This window comes from Etheostoma spectabile, chromosome 21, assembly GCF_008692095.1.
Source record: "Etheostoma spectabile isolate EspeVRDwgs_2016 chromosome 21, UIUC_Espe_1.0, whole genome shotgun sequence".
Taxonomy (NCBI): domain Eukaryota; kingdom Metazoa; phylum Chordata; class Actinopteri; order Perciformes; family Percidae; genus Etheostoma; species Etheostoma spectabile.
The window spans coordinates 13,964,971-13,992,318 of NC_045753.1; the positions used below are offsets into that span (position 1 = coordinate 13,964,971).

General features: G+C 41.3%; 5 protein-coding genes and 2 long non-coding RNA genes across 9 annotated transcripts; 4 read left to right on the forward strand and 3 right to left on the reverse strand.

The window, feature by feature from the left end:
• Window positions 1-168: 168 nt before the first annotated feature.
• Window positions 169-1,431, forward strand: LOC116671771 (uncharacterized). The gene is made up of 2 exons (XR_004327353.1): window positions 169-244; window positions 302-1,431. It is a non-coding gene; the product is annotated as an uncharacterized LOC116671771 (long non-coding RNA).
• Window positions 1,432-4,924: 3,493 nt separating this feature from the next.
• On the forward strand, window positions 4,925-9,789 carry timm23a (translocase of inner mitochondrial membrane 23 homolog a (yeast)). Its single transcript, XM_032503238.1, has 7 exons — window positions 4,925-5,343; window positions 5,539-5,597; window positions 5,696-5,789; window positions 6,555-6,639; window positions 6,733-6,791; window positions 7,843-7,953; window positions 9,079-9,789. The coding sequence occupies exons 1-7, from the start codon at window positions 5,241-5,243 to the stop codon at window positions 9,198-9,200; spliced, it is 633 nt and encodes a 210-aa protein (XP_032359129.1). The 5' UTR covers window positions 4,925-5,240; the 3' UTR covers window positions 9,201-9,789.
• Window positions 9,081-13,336, reverse strand: zgc:112285 (elastase-1). The gene is made up of 6 exons (XM_032503222.1): window positions 13,089-13,336; window positions 12,848-12,957; window positions 11,206-11,300; window positions 10,794-11,074; window positions 10,382-10,545; window positions 9,081-10,274 (listed from the first exon to the last, which is right to left on the reverse strand). The coding sequence occupies exons 1-6, from the start codon at window positions 13,222-13,224 to the stop codon at window positions 10,095-10,097; spliced, it is 966 nt and encodes a 321-aa protein (XP_032359113.1). The 5' UTR covers window positions 13,225-13,336; the 3' UTR covers window positions 9,081-10,094.
• A 1,693-nt stretch (window positions 13,337-15,029) lies between these two features.
• On the reverse strand, window positions 15,030-18,861 carry LOC116671727 (mucin-5AC). Its single transcript, XM_032503163.1, has 2 exons — window positions 18,524-18,861; window positions 15,030-17,611 (listed from the first exon to the last, which is right to left on the reverse strand). The coding sequence occupies exon 2, from the start codon at window positions 17,594-17,596 to the stop codon at window positions 15,584-15,586; it is 2,013 nt and encodes a 670-aa protein (XP_032359054.1). The 5' UTR covers window positions 17,597-17,611; window positions 18,524-18,861; the 3' UTR covers window positions 15,030-15,583.
• Window positions 18,862-19,514: 653 nt separating this feature from the next.
• syt15 (synaptotagmin XV) lies at window positions 19,515-22,803 on the forward strand. Of its 3 annotated transcripts, XM_032503202.1 has the most exons (8): window positions 19,515-19,630; window positions 19,709-19,898; window positions 20,599-20,759; window positions 20,915-21,207; window positions 21,289-21,456; window positions 21,999-22,107; window positions 22,255-22,437; window positions 22,551-22,803. In XM_032503202.1, exons 1-8 carry the CDS (start codon window positions 19,624-19,626, stop codon window positions 22,688-22,690), a joined length of 1,251 nt encoding a protein of 416 aa, XP_032359093.1. In that variant the 5' UTR covers window positions 19,515-19,623; the 3' UTR covers window positions 22,691-22,803. The 3 variants fall into 3 exon arrangements, with proteins under 3 accessions (XP_032359093.1, XP_032359092.1, XP_032359094.1); XM_032503201.1 differs by having other exon boundaries at window positions 20,915-21,456; XM_032503203.1 differs by lacking the exon at window positions 22,551-22,803 and having other exon boundaries at window positions 20,915-21,456; window positions 22,255-22,268; window positions 22,355-22,438.
• On the reverse strand, window positions 21,190-23,908 carry LOC116671772 (uncharacterized). The gene is made up of 3 exons (XR_004327354.1): window positions 23,667-23,908; window positions 22,518-22,685; window positions 21,190-21,432 (listed from the first exon to the last, which is right to left on the reverse strand). It is a non-coding gene; the product is annotated as an uncharacterized LOC116671772 (long non-coding RNA).
• Window positions 23,082-27,303, forward strand: nat9 (N-acetyltransferase 9). The gene is made up of 6 exons (XM_032503239.1): window positions 23,082-23,307; window positions 23,697-23,806; window positions 25,352-25,492; window positions 25,647-25,706; window positions 26,260-26,354; window positions 26,446-27,303. The coding sequence occupies exons 1-6, from the start codon at window positions 23,231-23,233 to the stop codon at window positions 26,593-26,595; spliced, it is 633 nt and encodes a 210-aa protein (XP_032359130.1). The 5' UTR covers window positions 23,082-23,230; the 3' UTR covers window positions 26,596-27,303.
• Window positions 27,304-27,348: the final 45 nt, after the last annotated feature.

Below are 27,348 nucleotides of genomic sequence, written 5' to 3' on the forward strand. Positions count from 1 at the left end.
CCCTGCAGAGATCTGAGAAAAGGTTAACCATAGTCCTCATGAATCGACCGGAGTTTGAAACGCCAACACAAAGGAAACCCAAGGCAACGGATATCTGGCCTAAATGAGTGAAATCCGGTGTATTTTCCGGTGCCAGGGCAGCCATCCTGGAAGTGGAACACCAAGGATATATAGACTATTCGTATATTAACACGCTTTCCCTTGAAATGTAACACTAATGATGTGCTCAAAATGTCACTTTTTTGTTTATTTTTGTTTAAAGAATGAGAGCTTTCTTTCTCCTTTACACATTTAAGACAAGGAAAACTAAAAAGAAAGATGTCGGCAAGTGAAGTAAAATGCCAGTGGAGAACCTTTTTCATCGTAAAGCAACAGGTGCTCAGTGAGGAAAAATAACAAACTGGAATCTAAAATGCCAAGTATCTTTTTCTAAAGAATCCCAATACTGAGTCAATATATGCAGTATAAATGTCAATTACCAAGAAATGTCTGTAACGTTCAGATGCACAGACACAGAGGGAAGGTTGCACTTCTTTTGTCTAAATGGAGAGGACTTACACAACGATGCCTTTGCCTTTTTCACACTACAGTATTGTATGAGCTTGAACAACAGTGCCTTTATTTATTTGAGAGCGATGGAACAATGTTACACCTAAATCTTTTACAACTACAACGTGGGTTTGTGCCTAGCGTGAAAATATATCCTTTGGGGTTTATGCAGATTCATTGTCATCATCTACTTTACATCCATAACTCTTCTCAATTCAGATTTTAGTGCCAAAAAACAAAACAAAGAAGTGGCTCATTTGAATTGGAAGTGCAATGCAGTATTAAAGCAGCAGCTACGATGTCCGAAATGTTTATGTGTGAGGTTCGGATACCTCGAGAGAATAGTGATATATTTTATCTTTTTGTTTGTTTGATTGTTTTTGTTGGAGATGAAGTCGTCCATATCTATATTTCTGCATGTGTATCCGCTTTTTCAGAAGGCGTGGTACAGTTACACACACATATACACACAAACCAACGGATGCCTTGACATAAAAAAAAGAAAAAAATCATAGAGCCGTAACATCTGTAACAAGTTTATAATGTATTTTTATATTCTATTTTGTACGTGAAAATAACATTAAATGACCTTTTCAGATAAGAACATTATGCCTTATTACGGAGAGTGATTTTATGAGTATAACTATCCTTCATGTGTCATTAGGAATCAATGTCCTGATAAACTGGAGTCTGATGTCCTCTGTATTAACTTGAGATCGACATTGCTTGCCTGTTGTGCCTTTTGTATACTATGAGTGTGACAATTAACAGTGTAGTACAACATTAATCTACTCTTCAAGTGTAGGTTACTAACGGTTACCACTTCTGTGATTATTAACCACTTTAATGGTATCTGTCTCTGCTTTGGATTCCTTTAAAAAAGTACATGTGTGTCTAAAAACATGAAAAGAAAGATATGTGTTGAACTTTTAACTTTTAAAATGAGCAGGAATAACTCTTTGTACACTATTAAACTCATAGTTGTAAAACTAACAAACTTTGTTGCTTTTTCTCTGTAGCTCTTAATTATGCAAATCAGCTTCCTTTCTGCATACTAATCACCAAACACTCCTTTTAGATACTGAAGGAGGAAAAGAAACCCAGCAGATACTTCAGGCAAATGCAACAAAAAGGCCACAACATGTTTTTCCCACTTCTCCTTTTCTGTGCTCTTTCTCTTCTACCCTATCTACTCCTGCTATTTAAGTAGATATTACACACATTGATCCGTGTATTAAGAGGGAACAAAACACACCCAGCTCACCATGGTTTCTCAAAGGCATGCACATGTATAACAGAAAAAAGAAGGGGAGGGTTCAGGTTTGGAGGACTAGATGGCCGGGGAGTTAAAGGGAAATTGATTGTGCAAGCTCGCCCTCAAACATCTGCAGAGTGAATATTACCCGGGATCACAGTCTGTCCCTGAAGTCTCTGAAAACCCACTGCTAATATTGTGTCATGGTAGCTACATTTGTTCTAATTTGGCTCTTTTTGACTTACTAAAATGAAAACATAAAGAGGGTTAAAAGAAATCCTTGGAAATTTGAGCCTTTGACACTGAAGTTCCCTTCAAACTACGCATTTAAGGTTTCACACGCAGAAAAAAAGGAGAAAATCACATGGAGGATTTTCTGTGGTGAATGCAGCAGTGGGTGGCTCATTCGTCCTCTCCCTGCCCTTCCTGCTTTCATTGTGGAGGGGTGATATTGAACTTCAGGCTTGGAGTTGAGCCTGCTCTGCGGACGCCAACCCCAACCCCCCTGATCACTGAGAGAGAAAAGACATAATGTGACTGCTGCTGACAATCCTCTGGACAGGAAGAAGCCGAGTGGAGATAGCAAGATCGAAAAAAGCACAAGAGAGACTATGTGGATGTGTAAATGGGTGGGGGTGCATGTGTGTGTTTGGATGGGTGTGTACTCTTGTCTCTGTTTTTCCTGTTTTCTCTCAAGTTCTGTGCTTTTCTTTCTTCTCCTAGTCTGGTACGAACAACTCTTCAAGCATCTGGTAATGTATTCTGGCGTAGTCAGTTCTACGCCATTGCCAACACTGGGGCCCAGAGTTCCCAGTGCTTACAATCAAAGTGGGGTTGTGTGTGTGTGTGTGTGTGTGTGTGTGTGTGTGGGGGGGGGGGGGGTTGATTTACATTACTATGTATGCACAGCATTCTCCACATAATGACCAGCTCCAGATTCTCTACGCTTGGTAAATATTTGATGACCGAGCTACCGAATGATTTTTAGCTGAATAACAGGAGTCCTATAAGCTGCTCAAAAGTTGTATTTCAAACCCTTCTCTCTCCCTTGTCCTCTTCCCATGTAAATAAGGCCAACTCCCCCTAACTCCACACACCCCTCTGAGGCAGTTTAAAGACCCAACACTGTCTCCTTGTCTCCTTGACAACCAGCATACACTGGGGTCCTGTCGTGGCCTCTCTGTCTTTTGTGTTTGGGAGCTCAGAGAGACAGAAAGAAAGAAAAAGAGAGAGAGAGAGTGAGAGAAAGAGGAAGAGAGGAAATGAAGGATGAAAACAAGGCTGAAAAAGATAACCAAGATGACATCACAGATATTTCATCCCACAACTGAAAATTTGGTTTGTAGTTCGAAGATGATGATGGTGATGGTGATGAGGATTATGATGATGATTAGCCAGAGGCACAAAATGGGTGGCAGCTTAGTCTGAGAGAGTTTAAGCAGAGAGAGAGAGAGAGAGTGAGAGAGAGAGAGAGAGAGAGGGGGGAGAGAGAGAGAGAGAGGGGGAGAGAGAGAGAGAGAGAGAGGGAGTGAGTGAGGAGAGAGGGGGAGAGAGAGAGAGAGGGGGAGAGAGGCCCAAGGCTGAATGGAGCATTGTGGGAAAGACAGTGGGCACACTGGGCAGTAACACAGACAACACTAACTCACAGATCATGCCAGAGAGTCTGAAAACACCCACACTGGGCGACAATGGCAAACTTCATCGCTCCACTTGGCCCCGTCTGAATACTCACATACAATGGCAGCATCCAAATAAGATGCTCTGTTATTTGTGAAATTTAACACCCTGAATTCCTTCAGTGCCTTTGACTGGCAGCAGATGGCCAGGCATAAATGTGCACGTATGTGTGCATGTGCGCGTGTTCTTGTCTTCCTGTTGCATCATGGGTGAGTATATTCTGTAGGTTTGAAATGTGAGAAACCGTGTCATGTTTATTTAACTCAGCTCTGCCTCACTACGTCAAGGGTTGCCAATAGTCTAACAAATCCAACTTGTATCTGTCATAACTGAGTACAAATTTAACCAAATCAGACAATTAAATCAGGCCTATTATAGTGAGGACAGAGGAGCACAGAATCCACAGGTTTGACCCCTGTATGGCAGGTCTGTAGTTACCATCAGCTCTCTGCCGCCTCCCTGTGTAGTGTGGGAGGAACTTTTTCAGACGAGATTTACAATAAATCCAACAAGTGAGCAGCAACAAACTGTATGTGAGAGCTGAGACAATTGGTTGACAGCAAATTAATGCAGAAACGGCTTCTTATATGTGAGTATTTTCTGTGTTTATTTTTTGAAGCCATTTTGTGCCTTTATTAGGGATAGAAGAGAGATGACAGAAAACAAGGGAGAGACTTAATAAAACTGTCATTGTGGTTAATGATGTTTTTCAATTTTGAACTATTTTTCAGAAAACAATTTAAAAAAAAAATTTGATGGGCCTTTTTCACAACATTCTGACATTTTATAGGCAAAGTAATGAATAATGAAAACAAAATTGTTAGTTACTGCACCAAAAATGTTTTTTCTTACCTTGAAATGCCCAATGCTAAAGAAACAATTTAATAATAAAAGATATCCATGCATATCTATCGAGTTTAAAATTCTGTTTCAACAATGTATTTTCCTTTTTTTGCCATTTTCTTGTCATTCCAAAAATTATTGAAAGCAAAAGAAGGATTGTAGAAAAGTCTGTTTTTGGTTATACTGAAAGTCTCCAAAATGTATATATGTACTTAAATATTGCAGAAGAACTGGTAATATCTGTAAGACAGACGGGCTGAAGTGACCTTTTCGTAAACTGAAGACCACTTATATTTTTATGTCATTTATTTATTCATGGCCCTCTAATATTTATGTATTTTGTTCTATGTATTATTTGTTGTATTATATGCGCCTCTACTTGGACATAGATCAAGGATTTGTGAATGCTGTTCATTGGTGACGATAGGCTATGACAAAAAGGGAAATTAAAATACCACTGGCAATTTTGTTCCTTTACTTATCACGTCTAAATTATGTATGTTACAGGAATCACGAGTTGAAATTGATGTTGAGTTAGGACAGTATTATCCTAGCTGTTGTTTTTTTTTTCTACCTTTAATGGTCGGGTTTGATGACGCAACGACAGCTTCGCGTCAGTGTAGTCGCTTTACGGCAGAGCGTGCTGCTGGAGGTCAGGGGTTTGATAAGAAACCTAGCTAGCTAAGTAGCGAGTTTATAACAAAAACCTTATGTTTTCACTGGTAACGCGCAAATAGGGTTCAAAATACACATCAACCGGACAGCTTCTGTTGGTGTCGGTGAAACCAGCAGCCCATCGTTTGTGTTGGGAGTTTTAGTATTGCGACATAGCTAGCCTTGCTTTCGTTAGCCAGATCGGTTTGGCTAGTAGCTCCCTGCTAGCTCCAGTTTTTGACCCCTCGGATCTTTTACAGCCATGGACAACTCACAAGGATCTGGAGGAATGAAAGGAGGTATCGGGGGTCTCTTTGGAGGCGGTGCACCTGAATACTCCAACACAGAGCTCGCCGGTGTTCCCTGTAAGCGCCATGTCATTTTACCATAACGCTAGCTAGCTAGCTTTGATTAGCTTTAGCCAGGTAACTAACAGCCATAGCAGCTGTATTATTAGTCAGCTTCATGACCTTTAAATGTCTTGTAAATACAACTTTCTCAATATATATGTTGAATTATGTTTAAAGTGAGCTAATATTTCTGTTGTAATGTCATTTCAGTGACTGGAATGAGTCCTCTGTCCCCTTACCTCAATGTCGACCCTCGTTACCTGATTCAGGTAACGTTAAGCTTGAGCTAAATTAGCATTTTAGCTGATTTCGCTGATTTGTTTTGTGTATTTTTCTCACTGTAACAGCTGTTGGTCTTGTGTTTCAGGACACAGATGAGTTCATTTTACCCACAGGTGCCAATAAAACAAGAGGGAGGTTTGAACTGGCTTTCTTTACCATTGGAGGATCCTGCATGACTGGTAAGCGATAGTTAGCACCTCCTTTAACATCATCTTTCCTCCCACTGCTATCTTTCATTATGCATTGACTGTTTTATCTGGGTTTGTCCTTGGGCGACTTGAAAGGCGCACATGAATAAAATGTATTGTTATTAATGTTATTATAATAGTGTCACACAACTTCCTCAGATTGTACCAAAACATTATTCATTCTGTTCAATAGGAAAAAAAATTGTTTTCTATAAATGTGAAGAGTAAAAATAGTACTATACTATGTGTGTGTCAGAAGTATGTGGATACTGCTTTTCACTTAGTTTTTTGTACTGCTCTGTGGCTGTCTTCCAAGTTTTGAGCTTGGTAACCTTAATTTAATCAAGAGGATGGTACTTAAACAACAATGGGGTTTCGGGAGGGCCCTTTACTTTTTCAATTTCACAATGCCACCATGCACAAAGTCAGGTCCATAATAATCCTTGGGATGAATTTTGGCGCCCACTGCTAGCCAGGATTTCTTACCCAACATCAGAGGCCAACCTCACTGGTGATCTTCTAGCTCAATAGGAGCAAATCCCTGCAGCCATGTTCTAAAGATATTTTGGAAAGCCTTCTCTAGAACAGTGGAGATGTTAAAGCAGTAGAATATGGCTCATAGTTGTCAATCAAGTTTGGTTGTTTTGGCGTGTAGTGTACCTGGGATATACAGTACACCATTGAAATAGCTGAATGTTTTCATTGGTTTTCCTAAAGCCTCACCCAGCTTTTCTGCCTTTTTTTTTTTTACTTCAGGAGCAGCGCTTGGAGCTGTAAACGGTCTCAGGGTGAGCCTGAAGGAGACTAGAGACATGGGATGGTCCAAACCTCGTAATGTGCAGTGAGTATGGAGACAGAGTTCTGTTCACCAGTAATATTACCCCTAATGTTATATCTGGATTACATGGCCCGTCCTCTTGCTTTCTCTCTCCAGGATTCTCAACATGGTGACCAGACAGGGTGCTTCATGGGCCAACTCTTTAGGCTCAGTAGGTAAGACCATTGTAATGGAAGTCAAAAAATAAAACAAATGACCATGAATGATAATATATAAGAGAACCTTACTTATTTAAATGTATAATATTAGTCTGCTTTTATAACCTGGATGTCAATTAAATTTAGTTCCGCCCACAACATTTGAGGTCGGGAAGTTTAGTCTGGACTTGATCCGTTGTGGAGCAACTATGCTCGAACAAGAGGTGTTGGCACCAATCAAATTGTCAGGGAGGGCTTTATACGATGATGGACAGATGATCAACAGTAACGTGATCTATCATGTCACCAAAGAGCGTGTGTGTTGAATTCGTTCTCTTAATACATCCATGGAGCAGACCCGCAGGCATATGACTGTTCTCCCGAGGTCCTCTAGCTGTAATAATGGATATAGGTAATGGCTGTAATTCACCATGTGTTCTATTGCACAAATGCCAGGGCTATTGGCTAGTAGCTAACATCAGCGGTAGCTAGCATGGATGTTTAAGGGAACGGTAACCAGGGCTGTAGTACTTGAGTCCTGTCTTGGCTTTGAGTTTGAACATAAGAACTGTGGCGTTAGTGCTCCTTTTGAACACAATCAGCCTTATGTGTGGTGGTACTCAGTTTCACCTCCTGGTGATAATAATGTAAGTATTTCATTTTGCCACGTTATACCATGGATGTATTAAGAGAACTAGCTATGTAGCCTAGCTATAAACTTAAGAGACACAAGAGGGAAGCCAGGGACAACTATGCGGTGCTCAACTTACGTCACATACTCGATTGCGCTGATTGGTTGTAGGTCTATCCAGTTGAGTGCAGAGGCATTTTTTTCCTTGTTTGGTTGTAACACGACCCATAATCACAGCCCAATGGCACAGTATCGTATTTATATTCTGACTAGAATTGGAGTATGACAACGTAAGGCTACTGCTTTTAGGGTTTTTTTAAATGTTGGATATATTGCTTTTCAAGTTTCCCTCTTTTGAAAAACTTAACCTAGTGTAAAACAGATGTGTTTTTTGTTGCCACCTCATGTAAAACTGTTTATTTTTCTTTGCCCTTGCAGCCTTGTTATATAGTGTTTTTGGTGTAGCAATAGAGAAGGCCAGAGGAGCAGAAGATGACATCAACACAATGGCTGCTGGCACGCTAACGGGAATGTTTTTCAAATCAGCCAGTAAGTGTCTTTTCTGCTTCTACATTTATGTGTAACATTATTGACTGGTTTCACAAGTTCTCATCTAAATGAGTGATGGCTTTAATGTAACGGAACAACCAAAGCATGCAAAATGTTGAGTACTATTAAGCTGCAACAAATTATTACTGTCATTATGTATTAAGCTGGGGGTTATATTATTTTATTTGATTAATCTATTAAATTGATGCCCCTTACAACTTGCCAGAGCCATAAATTAAGTCTTCTTTTTTTTTGACCAACAGTCCACTTTCCAAAGGTATTCATTTTACAACCCTATAAAACAGAAAAGCAGCAAATGCTCATATTTAAGAAGCTGAAATTAGTGATAGACCTTTTTGGCAGTGCTACTTTCAACACCTCTATATTTTAATCTATTGTATCCAATTTAAATTAGAGCCGGACCGATAAAAGATTTTTAAGGCCGGTATCGATACAAATATTTGGTGATTTAAAATTTTTTAACAATAATCCAAAAATGCGTAACAAAACATAATCAGATTTCCCTAAAATTAGTTATTTGTGGTTATCTGTGAGTCCTCATTAAATAATATGATTATGCAGTTTAACAATAAACTTTGTTTTTATTGTCACAACAAAACAGAGGAACATCAAAATGTATCAAAGTTCTGATAAATAAAACGTATAAAAATACAAACTTCAGTTATGAATCCTAAAGTCCTGTGAACAAAAACACAACAAACACATTGTAATGTGCCCTCTGGTGGACAAACAGCAACACTCACAACATGTTTGAAGGGTGTTTAGTCCGTTTTTATTTTATTATTTAAATATTCATTTATCGGCCGATACGACAGTTTGGAGAATGCCTAATATCGGTTGATATATCGGCCGTGCTCTAATTTAAATACTCTGCAGGCATGTTGTGACGTTCAAAGGGCTCTACAATAAATATTGAAATCAATATTGTAATGCACCAATTTTTTTGAGAGCTAATAAATTACACTTCCTGAAGTGAATCTGTGGAGCCCTAACCATCTGGCACTTTGGGCAAATTAGAATGAGAATCATTTCCTGACGTTTCAGTTGATTTTATGTTCACACACAGCTATTGTCACTTATTCTGCCACGACTGTGTGTTTGCAGGCGGCCTAAAGGGTGTAGCCCGAGGAGGTCTGGCTGGTTTAGCCTTGTCTGGTGCCTACGCTCTTTACAACAACTGGGACCACCTCACCGGCTCCTCATCCTCCTCCTCAAGGCTATACTAACCCTCTCCCACACACATCTGCTTCTACATTAGGGCCAAATAACTCCCCAGGACACAGCCTGACACGGCCACAGGAGATTGGACTAAATTCCACAGGGAGCCCAGATGTAGACCGTCCTACAACACCCCTCTCTTCATTTGTTTTTATCCTCTGAGGTGTTCCTGTCACTGATCTAATCAGTAATGACAATACTCTGTGAGGATGTTTTATAGAGGTGTTTCATTTGTTATATTGTTTATGGGAGGCTTGTTAGTCTTCATTGATGCTTATCCTGAAATCAGTAAACCCATTATATTTGGGTTAAAAGAGCCAATGTGTAACATGACATGTGACATATGTTGTGTGTGTGGTTCACCAGATGAACGGCAGTGGATTCATGTCATGATTCTGGACTAAAAGACTTTTGTAATAGAAGAGCAAAGAGATCTACATGATCTATGATCTACAAACGCAGAACTAAGCCTAATGGTTCTGCTCTGTATTTATTGAAACTTATAAGCAGCGGTCTCTGTTTTAATGTGCAAGAATCACTGTAAAGCTGTTTGTGTCTCCATCAAACCCGCTGTATTAAATACTATATTAAAGGAAATGGGAAATTTTTACAAAGATTTTTGCTTTTAACAAATTGTATTCCTCAAATGTAGACTGGATGTAAGATGTTATGCTTAGTGTATATTATCCAGTGCTCTGCCTCAACTTTCTGCTGTTTAAAATCAGAGCAGTGCATAATGTAGACTTAAAAAAAGGACTTATAAGAGACCAATTTAACATTCAGAACATGTATTTACTTTTTGTTGAATGAACTGTTGCATTGAGACTTTTAGTTAAAACAGATTGTAGTTGTGTGTTGACATGAAACAGAGCAGAGCGTATGTTTGCTGTCAGGCGGCCCGCTTAGTGCAGGAAGAAGTCCCTGATGCGTGTTGCCTCAATCCAGTGGATGTACGCCGCGGTGCGGGTGAAAACGCTGGGTTTATTCTCCACGGTGCAGCCAATCGGGCCAAAGCTCACCACGCCGTGCACTTCCCAGCGATCCTGCCCCTGCTGGCACAGCAGAGGACCACCAGAGTCACCCTGGGGGAGGAAGGAGGAGACCGATCGGTGGTAAGGAGATGCGATCTTTGGTTTTCATGTTTTTGTTCATTCTCACTTCAACATTTAGATGTAAATATTAGTTCTACCTGACATGCAGCAGGTGGGCCCTCAGTGTCCCTGAACCCGGCACAGATCATGGAGTCTCGGACACGATCACCCCAGAATTTCTTCTGCCTGCAGGTCTTGAAGTCAATGATGGGCAGGCGGGCTTGATTCAGGGCTTCTGCCAGAGACACATTCTCCTTCCCACCTGAAATGTGTTAAAGGATAAATTAAATTTAAACTACATTTTGATTTTTTTTAAAGTCCATCACGTTGGTTCAGACTGAAATATCTCTACAAGGGAATCAATAGAATTCATCCCCAGAGGATGAATTCTATTGATTCCCTGACTTTTCCTATAGCGCAACTAGCGGGTTGAGAAAAGTTAATCAGTGGACCTAATGACTTCTTTCAGAGCTTTTCCCTTATCATTTACATCCCCTCTCCTCTACTCACCCCGGGTGTCTCCCCAGCCTGTGACCCAGCAGTAGTGTCCCGGATTGAGGCTAGTCTGCTTGCGTGGCAGACAGGCGTAGCGGATGAAGTTTGAAGGGACGATATCTGTGGCAGCCTTCACTAGGGCAATGTCGTAGTCCAGCTCGCTGTGAGTCGGGTAACGGAAGTTCTCGTGCCGATAGATTCTCTTCACAGGAAAAATTCTCTCTGCCGTCTCTGAGCGCTTCAGCTGGTGCTTCCCTAGGACGATCCTCCAACTCCCAGCATCCTCAGCTTTACCCCTAAAACGCCAATAAACAGTTAAAGCAAGGCCTCTGGGGTTCTCTTTGTTTCTTATGTCACACACACGTAGTCAAACCTCAAACTACAACTAAATCTGCTACCTTTTTTTTCTGTGTTAATGGTTTCTTACTTTTGGAAGCAGTGAGCAGCAGTAAGGATCCAGTTCTTGTGGATGAGAGTTCCTCCACAGACATGAATGTAATGTTTACTTCCCCTGGGACGAACCTACCAGAAACAGCCAGACAGCCCCCTCAGTGATATGAGATTATTTAACATTTCATAGAAATGGTACAAATCATACACTTAACTAATGCTTAACTGCTGTATAACTCATGATGACTTAATGCAGGATGTTTCATAAATTCCTGTTGCTCACACTTAATAGATCATCAATTAAGGAATGTTAATCAGTCACTGCAAATTAGCTGGATTTAGTACAAAAATGTAATTTCCGACCTGTGCAATTACTCAGCCTCTCCAAAAGCAGGACACATTTTCTTTCATTAGTCCTATAGTACTAGTCCTATAGTACATGTTGTCATATAAATACACTACAAAGCTATTTTTGGTTTCTTTGTTGGTGCAGAACATTGTGGCTGATATGGTGAGAAATCAAGACACAGCTGTACCGACAGATTATTCAGAAACCTGGATACTGTTGTGATCATGTATACAGTGACATGAATAATAACGAAGGTCTCTCATGTTGCATGTAAACATGATTCTGAATATGATCAAAACCAAGATAAGGCTGAAAACTGACATACTAGAGCTACTAATGTAATTACACCTATTGTTTATAAAAGACTTACAATTGTTAAGAGTTTAAGTATAGGAAATGGTAATATGCCCAAATGATTAGTCAATTAAACCATAAGCGACTGACATAAAATTAACTGACAATAAATTTGAGAATTGGACAAACGTCCACTGGTTCCTAATCCTAAAATTCTAGAATCTACTAATTTTCTTGGTTTTACATTACTTTACAGTTGGCATACTTGATGGTTTGGTGATGTTAAACAATTGGTCAGACGAACAATAAATTTAAAGACGTTTTATACACTAAAAGATTGAAAAAAACACATAAACAGATCGAGAAATAATCTGTAGTGGCACCCTCGTGCCAGCCCAAGAAGGGATACAAATTTGGCTGGAGGTAAGATGTGGTGGAAGAACTATTTAGATCTTTTGCTCAAGTAAAAGTAGTAATACCAGTGTAAAAATACTCCATTACATGTAAATGTCCTGCATTCTCCTACTCAGGCAACGTAAAGAAGTATTAGCATCCAAATGTACTTAAAATAAGTTTGCATATTCCTTATGCAAATTACTTAGTTATATAAATTCCATATATGTTATTGGAATATTATTATTGATGCATTCATGTAAGCAGCAATTTGAATGTGGTCAAAGTTGGCCTTATTTTATCCACTTAAGTTAATGTACTGTTTTAGATATTAGTGTTTAAGAATGCGTTATGTTTTTTAAACTGATCATATGTTCTCCAGCGGTCAGATAAATGCAGTGGAGTAAAAAGTGCAATAATTCCCTCTAGAAAGTAATGGAGTAAAAGTATAAAGTAGCAGAAAATGGAAAAGTGCAAGTAAAGTACAAGTACCTCAAAATTGTACACTACTTAAGTGAATGTACTTAGTTACATTCTACCACTGGTAGTAAGTGTACTGGTTTTGAGTTTTGTATGTAACTTTTCATGTGGTCAATTCAAGATCTCTCAATGCTGAACCAAATCAACATAAAGGCAGATGTACCTGCAGAGAGACCTGCCAGGGCCAAGAGTGAGGTCTGGCCTCATTACCAGATACAATCCTCTCAGCCATGTTGGGCTTAAAGTGAGCCATACCACAATCCTTAGGCCAGTCTAAGAAGATAGAAGAACAATACAAGAACAAGATAAGGTCCCAAAAAACAGAGAGCAGGCATTCAAATCAAAAACTTTTTTTAGGATGTTTTAACAGATGTGTGTGTGTTTCTCTGTGTGTTTGCCCTCACCCAGGTGGAGGAGCTTGTGCTGTGGCTGTCGTCCGGGGGTGAGTGTGTATGCTGCTGCTGGCAGAGATGCCTTGCTTAACAGCAACGGCAGCAGCAGGGACAGAAAGAGGAGCAGAGGAGGTCCTGGTACAGCCATCGTCTATCACAGAATCACAGGCAGGCACACATCCCACTCTATTTATATCAGGCAGCAAGTGCACGCAGATGTACGCACACAGGTACACGCACACACTCGCGCACACACACAACAGTAGGTACAATGGGCTGTGTCACTACAAAGGCCAAGCGCTGGATCGTTCTACTGTACAGCTAAAGTTTCCACTGCCGCTGAGAAAATGAGATTTCGGGGAGTCCCATCAGCACTTTCACATGCATATAGTATGCTCACATTACACCGACATGCACACAGGACAAAGGCAATACAGCACTGTACGCAAACAAACATCACATCATGCCACATGACTAACAGCAGTGACACAGTGACCCGGACATGCCCTTTATCTCTGATATCCCACATCTCCACCATAGCTCATCCTGTGTAAACATTACTCTGTAGAAACAATGTTGTCACTGTGTGTTTACCTGCCGAAAGATGGCTCGTTTTGATATTTATACTTCTCAATCTGAACTGGGAGTAAGAGGAGTCAAATGACACAGGAATGAACAGAAATTAAGTGGCTGTTTGAGATAAATCAGTTAGGCTGATATTAGCTTATGACATATGTTGGCTATACATTTACAAGGAATTACAATACAGAAAGACAGTTAATAATATATAGATTTCAATAAAGTTGAATAATAATAATAACAATAATTTAGAGTGACAGCTGCACTGATTTGACCTTAAAGCCTGGACAAATTCAACAAAAACTGTCTGCATGGCTAGATGGTAGGTCAGTGGATAAAAACACACCGATTCATGTAATTTGGATGGATTTAGCATTTAAGACCAAAAAATAAGAGTAAATAAATGCCTGCTCTACACACCTCTGTGGAATTATGACAACAGTAACTGCAGTGGAAGCCGCTAGCGAGTTGATCTTTTTTCTATTGTGAATGAAAGAGAATGTGCCTGCTCATCTGAATGGCAGCGCCTGAGTGGTCAAACCTCACCACTGTGGTTCACCAAGTTTACATACAACTCAACTTTGTGTACCTTTTCCACAGTGAATGAGTTGAGCGAGTGTGGAAAGAGAGGGAGGCAGAGTTTATTGGGCTTTTGAGTTTGTGTTCATGTTCAAACAACATGATTGAGCTGAGTCACACCCTGTGTTATTATCTGTGTGACTATTTGAGAATAAACCTGACACATGCTTCCAGAGCACTTCCCTCATTTGTCAACTGTTATGTTCAGACATCTTGGCTGGGCTTTTTTTCCTGTGTCTAAAAAAAAAAAAGTCAACTCAGACTCAAAGATTCATGACAAAGTCTAAAAAAAAAAAAAAAAAAAAAGTACACATACAGTAGATGTAATGGGAGAAATATATTTTCACTTAAGTAAAAGTACAGAATTATTGCAAGCTTGTCATACTCATAGTGTCACAAGTTAAATTAAGTTAATTTTGAAGATTATCTTTTAATGAATATTATGTACTGTAGATAATGTGTAAACAGCATTTTACTGATGTTAGCTGAGGTGGAGGAAAATATAATTTTACATAATTATACTGTTACCAAGCAGTATGTAAATTAGGTAACAGTATCTAATTTACATACTGCTTGGTAACAGTGCATTATATTTTATACACAGTTTTTGTATTTATATCGTACTCAAGCAAAGTAACAAGTAACTTTGAATCTGTTGTGTATTAAAATGTTTTCCCTCTGAAATGTTGTGAAGTAGATGTGCAATGTATTATCGTCCGATAACGAACTGATCAAAACTGTACTTGATTATAATCTGCCATCTAAATACAAAAAAGATTTTTAGAGCAACAAAGATACAAAGACCAAATTTGGTTTTATTGAACATCTACATGGACAAATGCATTACCTGGTGGTTGATTTAATGATTTATAGGTAACCCTTGACTTTCATGAAGACCTCACTAGAAATACATCCACCCATAATTAAACTGCAAGAATGTAGGTGTGTTGTTGCTGTTTAAAATGACATAAAAAATAAATAAACAAGTAAATATGTATATGGTCTTGATAGAAATGATGATTATGTAATTGCATCTTTAACATTAATCTGTTACTGCCCTTTTTCTTGTTGGAGAATATTAACTGTAAATAAAAAAAATAGATAGCCCTTACAACCAACAAGTTAGGGAAGCCTGTATGCAGCATGTCCCATCAGGGCAAATTAAGCGATCCAGTGGAAGGAAAACATTTTCTAACATTGCATCTCCACATTTTACCAAATGACAAAAAGAAACAGCAGGATAAAACCACATGAAAACAAAAACAGGCTCCTAAAGTCAATGAGTTCATTAATGGTGCTTTTGTGCAAATTGAGCTATGGATAATCAATAGCCCATATAGTCTCCAAGATCAGTCAACTGCCTTTCTGGAGCTTCCACACCACCCAGGCCTCCTCAGTGACCTGATCACACTCTTCTTGCGGATGTGTCCACTACCATGCAAGGGCGACTTAGAAAGGCTGGTGCCTTCCTGTCCGTACACCTCATCCTCTTCTTTTAAATTAGCTCCCTCTGCTCTGCTTATTCTACGAGCAACTTCTATCGTTTCCTCCTTTTTGCCTCCTTCTTCTCCTTTCTCCTCCACCTCCCTCCTGCTCTCTGCTTCTGGTGGGCCCTCAATCTCGCGCTCCACCGTACAAGTCGAGGTTATTATCATCACAGGAGGATGACGTTCTAGGGTCATGGCCTTTACCACATTCGATATAAGAGGAGGCTTTGGTGCTTTCTTCTTTTTGGAGGTACGTTTCGGAGTCCCAGGGCTGTTCTGGTGCTCCAGATGTTTCTGAATGGCTGTGCTCAGCACCTCCGGGTCCACAGATGCTCCGTGAACATCCCATGTCATCCCGTTTTCATCCCACTGCACCTGCTTCATGCTGCCCCTCCTCCCCATAGCATCCCTCTCCTCCCCCTGATTCTTCAAACACGACCTTCTCCTCTCAAGATCGTGCGTGGAGGGAGAGTTAACGTCCAACGTCAGTTTGTCTCCTTGCCTCTCCTCTTCTTCCACTTCCTCCTCTCCGCTGCTCACTGGGAACATGCTGGAGGACGGGGACACCAGATTGGAGTTGGACCCCACTGAGGACTTCAGGTTCAGCCTTGATCCAGGCGGCGAGCCCAAGAGGGAGTGGGAGCCCATGTTGGAGTTGTTCGTCCTGAGGCCCCACAAGGAGCCAATGGGAGAGATGGTCTGCACTGCTGCGTCTACCAGCTCCAGCTGTGAAGTCATTGTACCTTCCTCCCTGAACACCTGAGCCTTTGTGTGGCAGCAGCCCAAAAGCGAGTCGCTCAAGGAAGAAACCAAGGGTGACCTCCAACCCCTGCCTGTCGGACAGCTTTGCCCAGACTGCCAAGGCAACTCAAGATGGCAAACGGAGGCTCCACTTTCCTGTCCATCTGCTGGAGAATTTGGCGCCAGGTAGCTTAACATTTGCACTGGGCTTCTCACTACTCCTCCCTCTGATAATTGTTGGCCTCCAGGACTGTGCAGCTCTTCTTTCACGTCATTGACAAGGCAGCCAGGATCTGATGACACACTTTCTTCTGCTAAGCTATTAGACGATGGGAGCGGGGATGGGAATGTAAAAGAAAGTGAGTTGTTCTCCAGGAAGCCCTCATCCTCCGTGCTGGTGGGCTGGGGCAGATTGAAAGAGTTGGATGGCAAAGGTGAGGAGGTGTGTGCTTGCAGAGGTGATCGCAGTGGAGAGGGTGTGGGTGTGGGTGAGGAAGCAAGTGAGTCTTCCTGCTGATGTGTGCTCAGTGTTGAAGAAGAAGAAGAAGTTAAAAGATCTTCATGTGGTAAAGTTGTCTGTAGGGGGGTGATGCAGGGAGAGGGCGTGGTTGGTGGAGAGGTTGGTTTGGACAGGGGAGACAAGGGAGACAGGGTTTCCTGGGTTAGACTCGAGGGGCGTGAGGTCCCACCTTTCCATACAACTGTATCTGGAGTGCTGCTCCGGCTGTGTGTACTGCCGCTACACTCGCTCCAGCGATTCATGTTGGTGATCCAGCGCTCGCCGAGGGCAGGAGGGCTGTGCACGTCTACGTGCTGGTTGCTCGTGGTGGAGTTGATGTGTTGCCACATGCGAGGGTGCAGCTGCTGCAGCGTCACCGAGTTCTGCTCAGCGTGTGTGTTGGTGCTTGAGCTGCGTCTCAGGTCCATTCTGGTCCAGGCCGGGTCCCGCTTGTGCGGCGGCCCCGACGCCATGACCACATCCATGGAGCTCTTAGATTGGGAAAAAATGGGTGCATGATCATCCCCATCCTCTGGCCCCATAGCCCTAGCTTCACTGGAGTAAGAGGCTGACTGACTGACTGAACAACCGACTGGCTGGTAGCTCTCAGACGCAGGGCGCCCGGGCCTCGCCATAGCAACAGCAACAACCTGCGAAAAAAAACAACATTTTCTTCTCAAACCGAACAGATTTTGTTAGCAACAAAGAAAAATAGCTTGCTCTTTAGCTGCTAAATGCTCCACTAGTTCACCAAATATGTTTATTCTTGGAGAGTTGGATGAGAGGATCAAAACCACTCTAAATTGCTGCATATTAATTTGAAATTGCATGCAGTTAGTTTAGCTTAGTGGATTAAACAAAGAAAATAAAACATATTAGTTAGTGAGCTTTAAAGTGAATTTTGTTACATTTGGAATGAGCCAGGTTTGCTGTTCCCGTTTGTTTCCAGTCTGTATGTTGCCTGCCTGCTCGAACCTTCTTTTTTACTTGAATTTAATGAACAGATATGAGATTGGTATCAGAAAGCAAATAAGCTTCTTTCTTTTTCTTTCTGACTTTACAACACACTTCAAGCCAGTACACACACACGCACGCACACACACACACACACACACACACACACACACACACACACACACACACACACACACACACACACACACACACACACACACACACACACACACACACACACACACACACACACACACCAGATTAGCCTAATGAGATTACACAATGCAGATTATTTAATTATTTAGACAAAAAGTAGACAGAGACAGCCAGATTGGATGTTTTAGAGGTTATAAGAACTTTTCTTCCAATACCATGTTGTGCCTAATTTTCTTCTTCTTTTTATTAATGCTTTCAAAAATCTGATTACAGTTCTTCAGTCCTTCACTTATTGAAAAACAATGCTGCTCTGTCTGAATTAGTATCATAAAAAGGTGAATCCATATTTGTATAAAAAATAACTGCAAAACCAAATCCACCTCAGTCCCAAACTTAGAGTAATGTTTTGAACTACAGTGTAATGTCAGATAAAAGAAAAAAGTACAACTTACCGTGCAGTTCACCTTGTGTCCTGTTTTGCACTCTTCCCTGGCAAAGAGTAGGTAGCACTAAATGGCGTCTCTCCTTCCTCCCCTCATTCCTCGCTCTCTTTCTCCCTCACTTCTTAGGAAAACCGTCCGTGTTTCCAGCCTCTCTCGAGCCTTAAGAAGTGACTTGTCTTCAGCTTGATCTTCTTCCCTAACTCTTCTCTCACACCTAAACCTCATGTGAAGTTGACATCAGATTGAATATTAGGATTTCTATGTTGTGTGATTTTGTACATATGCGTGTGTAAAAGAGAGAGGGCCATTACTCTACCTTTTAGCTCTGAGGATTAACTGTCATCTCGTTAGCTGCTGTCCAATCTCTGAACAGTCTGTGGGGGGTGGCGGCTAATGAACATTGAACATGATTCCGAGTTAAAATCCTTCTCTTAATACATTCATGGTTAAAATCAGATTAGTGGTAGCATCAGCTATATTACATGTATAGTATTTAGTTACATAGGTGCTGCTGTAAATTCCATGGCAATCCATCCACCAGTTTTTGAGACAGTTCTCTAAAAACCATAAATGTTAACCTCATGAACGCGCAAGAGGAAAAGTCAGAGGATGATCAAAGTCAGTAGGAATCATCCTCTTGGTACCGTGGATGTCTGTAACAAATGTCATGGCTATTCTTCACATAGTTTTTCAGATATTTCAGATTGGACCTAAAAAGTGCACCAAAAGACTGAGCCAATGCCGCTAGTGTGGTTAAACATAAAATTAAGTGAAGTGACAAAAATCTACAGGACTACTACATAAGTGTTTTGCTAATTTTAGCTCCTTTACTATAAATCAGAAAACAGCATAGTTTGCAAATGGCTGGCTTTAGTGTAAAGTATATGTCATTTGTAAATGGGCTCCTAAATCAGTGGTCTGTTCCTTTTAAAGTGTTGCTGTCAGATAACAGCATGACATGGTGAGAATCAGCCAGCTGTGGCATACTTTCTCTGCTTCCCAGGGTCACATCCAGTACACATGTCACAGCTAAACAGGCCAACAACAAGAGACTCACATTAATAACTCATGCTAAAAGGTAGCTTCAGCTACCGAGCTAACGAATAATCATGGCAGGTAAGCTGTAAACTGAATTAGACCCATACATCGGTACCTTTGGATTTATTACCCTTGTAAATGTGCTTGTTTTACTAGACCAGGTTTTACCATTGGCTGTCGGTCTGTCCGTGGCTCTCCTGCTGCTGCTGCTGTGTCTGACGGTTTACTATCTGTGGAGGAGGAAGAAGAGGGGTCGGAGTCAATACGAGGAGCTGCTCTCCACAGTGCCTTCAGTACCAGCATGCTCTGACCCAGTGCTCCCGGTGTCTCAGGGCTCCTGCACCACGTTAGTAAAAAAGCATGCACAGAGTCCTACATAGTGGTTTGCTTTTACTGTTTAGTCATTCTTTTGTTCAAAGGTGAATTTATTACATTTTGTGGAACAGTACTAAAGTTATACTGATCTCGTTGATACCATTGAGCTATGTTTTTTTGCCTTTTTTATTAGATAGTGTGAAGTTAAGAGCCAACAGGAATGAGATGGGACGAGGTTTGAAATGCCAAAAAAGGTCCCCAGCTGGACTCAAACTGGATATGTTGCAAATACATGGTCAGCAACTTAAACCCCTAAACCACCCAACACATTAGTGCTTCAAAGTTCTGGCCCACAAAGGCAAAGCAAGCTTTTATATCACATTTCAGACTTAACATGAAGATTGAGAAGAAAAAGGGGAAGACAATGTAGAAGGACGAGAGAGTTGAGTTTCATCTCACATCCCATATCTTACATCTTGTTGGATTTCTTTAAGGCAAACAAAACCAGCAGTTGTTTTTAAACAAGATGGACTGAAGCAATGACAAAAGTATTGGAAAAATCTTGCTACTTCTAAGAAAAAGTCTCTTTCCTGAAGAACATCATCCATTAATTGGAAGCATTAGGGTTTACTGGACTTGTAGTCTTGAAGAGAAATATCACAGTTAAGTTGATATTGAAAAAAGCTGCAAATAGCCACAATGAATAACATTTGTCTCTGTCTGTGTGGAAGGCCCTGTGAGATCCCTTTTACCTTGCCCCCTCGCTTTAAGGCACAAAACCATGGTGACCTAAAAAATGGAGAGGAGAAAGAAGAAGAAGAGGAGGAGATGAAGATGAAGATGGAGGCCCAGAGGGACATACTAGCCCATCGTGGGTCACTCACAGTAAGGAGTAGGTCATTACTGCCTTTATTTGACAGCATGTGTAGATGGTTATAGTATTTTTGAGTAAAATGTAAGTAATTTAAAACTTAATTTAAGATACATGTAATACATGTACTAACTAATGTGATCTACTTTCTATATTGTTGTTACTGTCTCCATCAGGATTGTTCCCAGTGGGGACGGTGATGGCCGGTCTCTACTCGGTTCCTCCTCTGAACGAGGTGGTGGCACCTCCTCCCGGCATGGCCACCCGTCTCTGCTTCTCTGTGGAGTACCGACACAGCTGCGAGCAGCTCATGGTCTCCTTGCTCCGCCTTGGCAACCTCCCTCCCCGTTTTCATGGCAACATCATGCTGGTGGAGCTCCGGCTGCTCCCTGACGACCGGCGGCCCCGCCAGGCCAAGGCCCGGGGCACGGGGCCCGACCCCGAGTTCTGCGACTGCTTTGTTTTCCAGGCAAGGACAATGAAAAACGATGCGACCTTTAGAGACAAAAGAACAATTTGTATCTCACATACTTCCTGTTTCCTTCTGCAGGTGTCAGGTGTGTGTGTGCCTCAGAGCACCCTGAGTGTGTGTGCGCTGAGTGTGGAGCAAGACGGCAAACGCCACGCGGTGGGCAGGGTGCTGTTCCCTCTGGAGGGGGAGCTCGGTCAGGCCGGCAGGGTGCTCTGGAGGGACCTGGAGACAGAGGACGACACACAGGTACCACTGGTGGAATGTAACTAAGAGCATTTCCTCAAGTACTGTACTTGAGCACACATTTGACAGCTTTATTTACTTTTTAGATTACAATATGATGCATTGCTTTAGATTAAACTACCCACCAGTAAATAAAGGAGTTAAAATGATCACAACCTTAAACATCTAGAGCAGTAAAATGCAACATACACATTAATGCATCAGAAATATTAATCCAGAATCATCGAATACAATAGTAAAACACTGATGGGGAACATTTTACTTCACAATGAGTGATCTTACTTTAAATACATAATGTTTATGATACTTACTTTACTTTACTTACTACTTTGCTTTAACATGGTTTTGAATGCCGGACTTGAAGTGGATAATTTTTACAGTGTAGTATTGTTACATTAACAGAATTACTTCTGTTAATGTAACAATACTACACTGTAAAAAGGATCTAAATACTTCTTCCACCACTGACAGGTGCAAACAGAAACACCGTAGACATCTGCACGAAATTGGCCATGAAAGCTAATAATTATTGTAATCTCTGTCAGTGTTCAGAGCTGGGTGACGTGCAGATATCTCTCATGTACAGTCCGTGTCTACAGCGCCTCTCTGTGGGTGTCCTGAGGGCCCGCGGCCTACAGCTGCTCACAGACGCAGGTGAGTCTTTCAGGTAAACGGTGGATTTGTGGATGTGTGTCCATGTAAGCATTGTTCAGCTGATGCCTTCAAGGAATGAAAATATGAGGTAGGTCTACCTACGTCTGAAGTATTAGTAATACAGCATAGAGTTTGTGTGTTTCCCAGGTGTGTGCGTACAGGTGAGCTTACGGATACACTCTCAGGTGGTGAAGATTAAACGCAGCTTTGTGGGGAAATGTGAAAAGGACCCCTATTTCGACCACAGGATGACGTTTAAACTGCGCTTGCAGCACCTGGACGAAGCCTGGCTGAGATTTGAGCTGCAGCAGCCAAACGACGTCCGCTCAGGTGAAAAAGTCAACTTAATATGCATGTTATTTTATGTCCTGCTAACATGAACTTCAGTATTAGATCAATTTTGTACTCACCTTGGCTTGGGTCTGTCTTTATTGCTGTCCCAGAGCCTCCAGCCCTGCTAGGAGTGCTGGTGTTGGGTCCCTTCATGTATGCCAGGGGCCCGCAGCTGCAGCACTGGATGGACATGGTTAACACACCACAGGAGCCGGTCGAACTGTGGCACGGGCTGGGCCGGGCCACTTAACACACACACACACACACACACACACACACACACACACACACACACACAAAACAATGAATATATACCAATGTTTGACGTAATAAAATCAACATTTGCAAAAAAGGAACTGAATCAGGAATGATGATTTCAATCAAGAATTTAATGAACCATGCACATAACTATATGACATTGAGAAAAAGAAACACAATAAAATTAAAATGTGTAATGGTGTATGTTCTTATAGTGTGTTATAACTATTTTGTATTTACTTGAGTAAAATATCTCAATACTTCTACTTCTCAACCGATTTTCAATGAATCATTTTTAATGGTGGCATAATATCTGACCTGACCCCCCCCCCCCCCCCCCCCCCCCCCGGCTTCTTCAGTACTGTTTGATGTTGTCCAACAGGTGGCGCCCACTGCCTGTATGTCAGTGAGCGCAGCCGCAGTTTGAACCACCGAGAGACAAAGCGGAAGTAGGGGTGAAATAGAAATGGACGTGAGGCCGATTTAAATTTATTATTAGCCACATCGGTGGTTTGTGTCTGGATTTAACACCATGAGGATAAATGAGAACACTTTACTGGAGGGGCACAACGCCGTGTTGGTTCCTTACAATGCAGAGCACGTGCCCAGGTAATGCCGCGGCCGTTATAGGCACGAGCGCATCTCTGTCTGTTAATATCAATGAATTCGGTTTGTCTCTTTAATTCTCCTTCATGCTTATTCCTGTCATTTGTTCATTGTCTTCTTGTTAACAGAGTGAGGTTATCCGATCTGGTTACTACATATAGTGTTACAGTAATTTTATTTTATATTTGTTAAATTGATTAAATAGTTTATTATAGACCTTCAAACTAAGAAATCGCCCGTTAAAAAAATGTTTTTACAAATCTGAAACAGGTTTCTTAAAGATCTTTAGGACGCGACGGTTTGTTCTGGTGTAATACGGCCTACTCATCTGGGAAAATATTTTCAGTGATTTAAAAACCAACCTCGGTCCTTTTTCGTGTCTTTGATATCAGGTATCATGAGTGGATGAAGTCTCCTGAGCTGCAGCAGCTGACTGCTTCAGAGCCACTGACACTGGAACAGGAATACGACATGCAGAAGAGCTGGAGGGAAGATGATGACAGTAATGTGCACACAAATAACACTTTCACTTATCATAAATGCTCTAAAGAGTTGTCTTAATATTTGCAGATCAGCCCAGATATAGGCTGCTCTCAAGGTTTAAACTATGCAATCATACAGTATATCCTCAATAGGGGCGTTGAAGTTAATCATTACAAAGATACATCGCGATGCAGACCTGGATTCTGCATCGATGCAGTGACAGACCATCATCGGTCAGTGCCTAATGACGTCACTTGTTGTTTCCGGTCCCTGCTTTTTTTGTTTTTGCCTTTTGTTTGATGTCTGCTGTGTTCAGACTCGGCTACGTTAAGGAAGTGTCTTTTTAAAGGGCGGATACAATAAAAAGGGACGTTCATATTTGGGATCGACAGTTATGGATTTTTTTTTAGTGCAGATACCAATATTTTGTATGGATTTTTTCCCATCAGCCTTAGCCGATGACCGCTACGGGCTGCCGATTTTCTTCACAGTGTACGTCATAAAAATGTAAACCCCGCCACACTGGATTTTTTTGTCGGAATCTGCTCTGCCATTTCTTTAAAAATAATAAACAAAAACACAGATCAATGTCACTTCTGCAATCATCTTACATTCATATCACACAAATGATGTGTGCAATCTGCACAATATGAACGGGTGCACTGCATATGGTGAACTGTGAAAGGGTCAAATCAGATGTTTGTGTGTTGAAAATGTGCAGCTCAAGATTACTGTTCTATGAGTATTTACTGGAGGCAATTTTAGACCCTTTTTAGGAGAAAAAAGCGCCATCAGAAAACATGTTGATTTTCAGGTTTGACCCGGGAGGACAACAGTTGCATGGTCCAATGGAAGACAACACAAAGGTTAAAAATAATAAAGAAAAACACAGATCACTGTCACTTCTGCAATCATCTTACATTCATACCACCCAAATTATGTGTGCAATGTGCATTATATAGATGGGTGCACTGCATATGGTTAACTGTGAAACGGTAAAAGGCTTTCATCAACATCTACAACACAGCCTTGATGATGCATTGCTTGCAGACATATTATGAGACAGGTATAATCAGGTCATCACAGAATGACCTTTGTCAACACATTTGAATAATTTAAGAAAACAATAAACCTGAAAAGTAGCCATTCAAATAAAGTGCTTGATTTGTAATTTAAGAGTGCCACGGTGCTAGTGGTGGAGGGGCAGCGCATGATCAGCACATGAACTCCAGCGTCTCCAGCAACACAGAACTGCCTCTGCAGCAGCGTAACAACGCAAAGATTGTCCCGATACATCGGCCAACCAATAAAATCGGCCTATCACTAGTTCATTTGTATCTGACTGCTTGGATTTGTTGATGAAAGCCGTGTGTAGCAATATATAATGATATTGAGGAGGTGATGCATCTGCATATCGATTCTAATCGTTGACAAGATAATCGTAATCGACTTGTGACACCAGTGAAGATTCACACCACTAATTATCTATATAACATATTTCAAACTTTTACATTTATGGAAAAGCAGTTTCCTTACTATTTTCCTTATAATTTTGTCTTTCCAGAGTGCACGTTCATCATCTTGGACAAGCAGCGATGGGCGGACACCAGTGTAAAAGAGGAGCAATGTATGGTGGGAGATGTCAACATCTTCCTGACTGACCCCACAGACCCATCCCTGGCTGAGTTGGAGGTCATGGTAGCAGGTGACGCCCATGTGTTATCAGAAAGCAAAGGCTTATCAAACATGTACAATCTACCTGTGTTTTTTTTTTAACATATTACTAATTTCCTGCATTTATCTTTCTATTTTGACACTACAGTACTACTGATATTCATGAAGTTTTTTTGTTTTTACAGAGCCCAGTCACAGAGGCAAAGGCATTGGGAAAGAGGTTACACGCATGATGATGAGCTACGGTGAGCACCTTATAAGATGACATCATATCAGAAGAAATCTTAAGGCTTGTTAATGGGGCGAACGTTAATTAGAGCTGACTGACTTTGGCGACCCCTCGTCAGGTTCCAGACCTGTTTGAATTGCTGCCCAATTCTCTATTTGGTCACTTGCTACTGACTTGGTTAAGGCAAAACAACATCTTCCCAAAGAAACGGTGATTGTATAAAAATAATGAGACAGGGCCAAGAACAATGACAGAAAACAACACAAACTGCACCACTTCCACCAGAGCTGTGTTGTTTCAGCTAAAAAAAAACGTACATTTTTCATAATAATTTGAAAGATTATACAATCAAATAAAAATTCTACACACAGTCGCTTTGATTTAGTTTCAAGTGGGAAATATTGTTTTTTTTTTTTTTCTGGGTTTAAAATCATTTATGGCAGACAGCTGCTGCAATGCCCTATCATTTATTCATGTTTCACTTCAGACTACAGTCAGCACGGGGGAGTAAACTGGTCACCGTTTGTGAATAGTAGTATGTGAATGGTGGTGATCTTGTCTTCCACCAGGAGTCACCAAACTCGGGGTCAAGAAGTTTGAAGTGAAAATTGGGCTGGACAACCAGGTCAGCGTCGCCATGTTCAAGAAACTCCACTTCCAGGAGGTAATAAGGTCACGATGTCACCGTGGGAAAAGGCCCCAGAATGTGAACGTTTTGTAAGGGAATCTAACCTTGGTCTTCGGGTCGGTTGCAGGTGTCTGTATGTAAGGTGTTCAAAGAGGTGACCCTCGAGATGACGGTGGACGAGCCCGTCCGGGCGAGGCTGCTGGATGACACCGCCGACATGAAGGAGAGAGACTACAGACAGACCTGCAGCAACAGACAGGAGCTGGTGTCACCGTGAAGGGCTGAGCTGCACTCACACGTCCCAAAGACTTCCAGCAGTGAGATCATTCTGCACACAGATGAGGGAAATCTAGCGTGTGCTTTTACCTTTTTTAGACATTTACCCACATCGGGAGAGGTGGGAAGTACATTTATTCAAGTAAAGTTTTGAGGTACTGGTTCTTTATGTCCGTATTTTAATTTTAGGATACATTCCACTTTTCCACCACTACATTTCAGAAGGAAATATTTTACTTTTCACGCTATTATATATAAAAATTATGTTTTTGCTGCATTTTTAGGCCTTTATTTATTTCCACAGGACAGATGAAGACATGAAAGGGGAGAGAGAGAGGGGGAATGACATGCAGCATAGGGCCGCAGGTCGGAGTCGAACCTGCGTCCACTGCGTCGATGAGTAAACCTCTATATATGTGCGCCTGCTGCACCAAGTGAGCTAACCTGGCCAGTCATGTTAATATATTTATCTGACAGCTGGAGTTACACTGCATGGCCAAAAGTATGTTAAACCATGTCAAACCGTGGCTGTCAATCTGCTGTTAAAACAGCCTCCACTCTTCTGGGAAAGCTTCCCATAAGACTTCTCATTCAGCCACAGGAGCATTGATGAGGTCGGGCATTGATGTTGGGTGAGAGAGCCTGTTCATCCCAAAGATGTTGGATGGGATTACAGTCAGGGCTTGTGTTTAGACAAGTCAAGTTTGCTAAAAAAAAAAATTTATGAGCCTTACTATATATATATATATATATA

Coding starts and splice junctions, on each gene's coding strand:
- timm23a (XM_032503238.1), top strand. CDS start 5,241: ATGGACAACTCACAAGGATCTGGAGGAATGAAAGGAGGTATCGGGGGT. Junction 5,344..5,538: donor AGAGCTCGCCGGTGTTCCCT/GTAAGCGCCATG, acceptor ATGTCATTTCAG/TGACTGGAATGAGTCCTCTG. Junction 5,790..6,554: donor TGGAGGATCCTGCATGACTG/GTAAGCGATAGT, acceptor TTTTTACTTCAG/GAGCAGCGCTTGGAGCTGTA.
- zgc:112285 (XM_032503222.1), bottom strand. CDS start 13,224: ATGGCTGTACCAGGACCTCCTCTGCTCCTCTTTCTGTCCCTGCTGCTG. Junction 11,301..12,847: donor CCTGGCAGGTCTCTCTGCAG/GTACATCTGCCT, acceptor TGTTTCTGGTAG/GTTCGTCCCAGGGGAAGTAA. Junction 10,275..10,381: donor GCCCACCTGCTGCATGTCAG/GTAGAACTAATA, acceptor TTCCTCCCCCAG/GGTGACTCTGGTGGTCCTCT.
- LOC116671727 (XM_032503163.1), bottom strand. CDS start 17,596: ATGGCGAGGCCCGGGCGCCCTGCGTCTGAGAGCTACCAGCCAGTCGGT.
- syt15 (XM_032503201.1), top strand. Junction 21,457..21,998: donor AGACAGAGGACGACACACAG/GTACCACTGGTG, acceptor AATCTCTGTCAG/TGTTCAGAGCTGGGTGACGT. Junction 22,108..22,254: donor ACAGCTGCTCACAGACGCAG/GTGAGTCTTTCA, acceptor TGTGTTTCCCAG/GTGTGTGCGTACAGGTGAGC.
- nat9 (XM_032503239.1), top strand. CDS start 23,231: ATGAGGATAAATGAGAACACTTTACTGGAGGGGCACAACGCCGTGTTG. Junction 25,493..25,646: donor GTTGGAGGTCATGGTAGCAG/GTGACGCCCATG, acceptor TTGTTTTTACAG/AGCCCAGTCACAGAGGCAAA. Junction 26,355..26,445: donor AGAAACTCCACTTCCAGGAG/GTAATAAGGTCA, acceptor GGTCGGTTGCAG/GTGTCTGTATGTAAGGTGTT.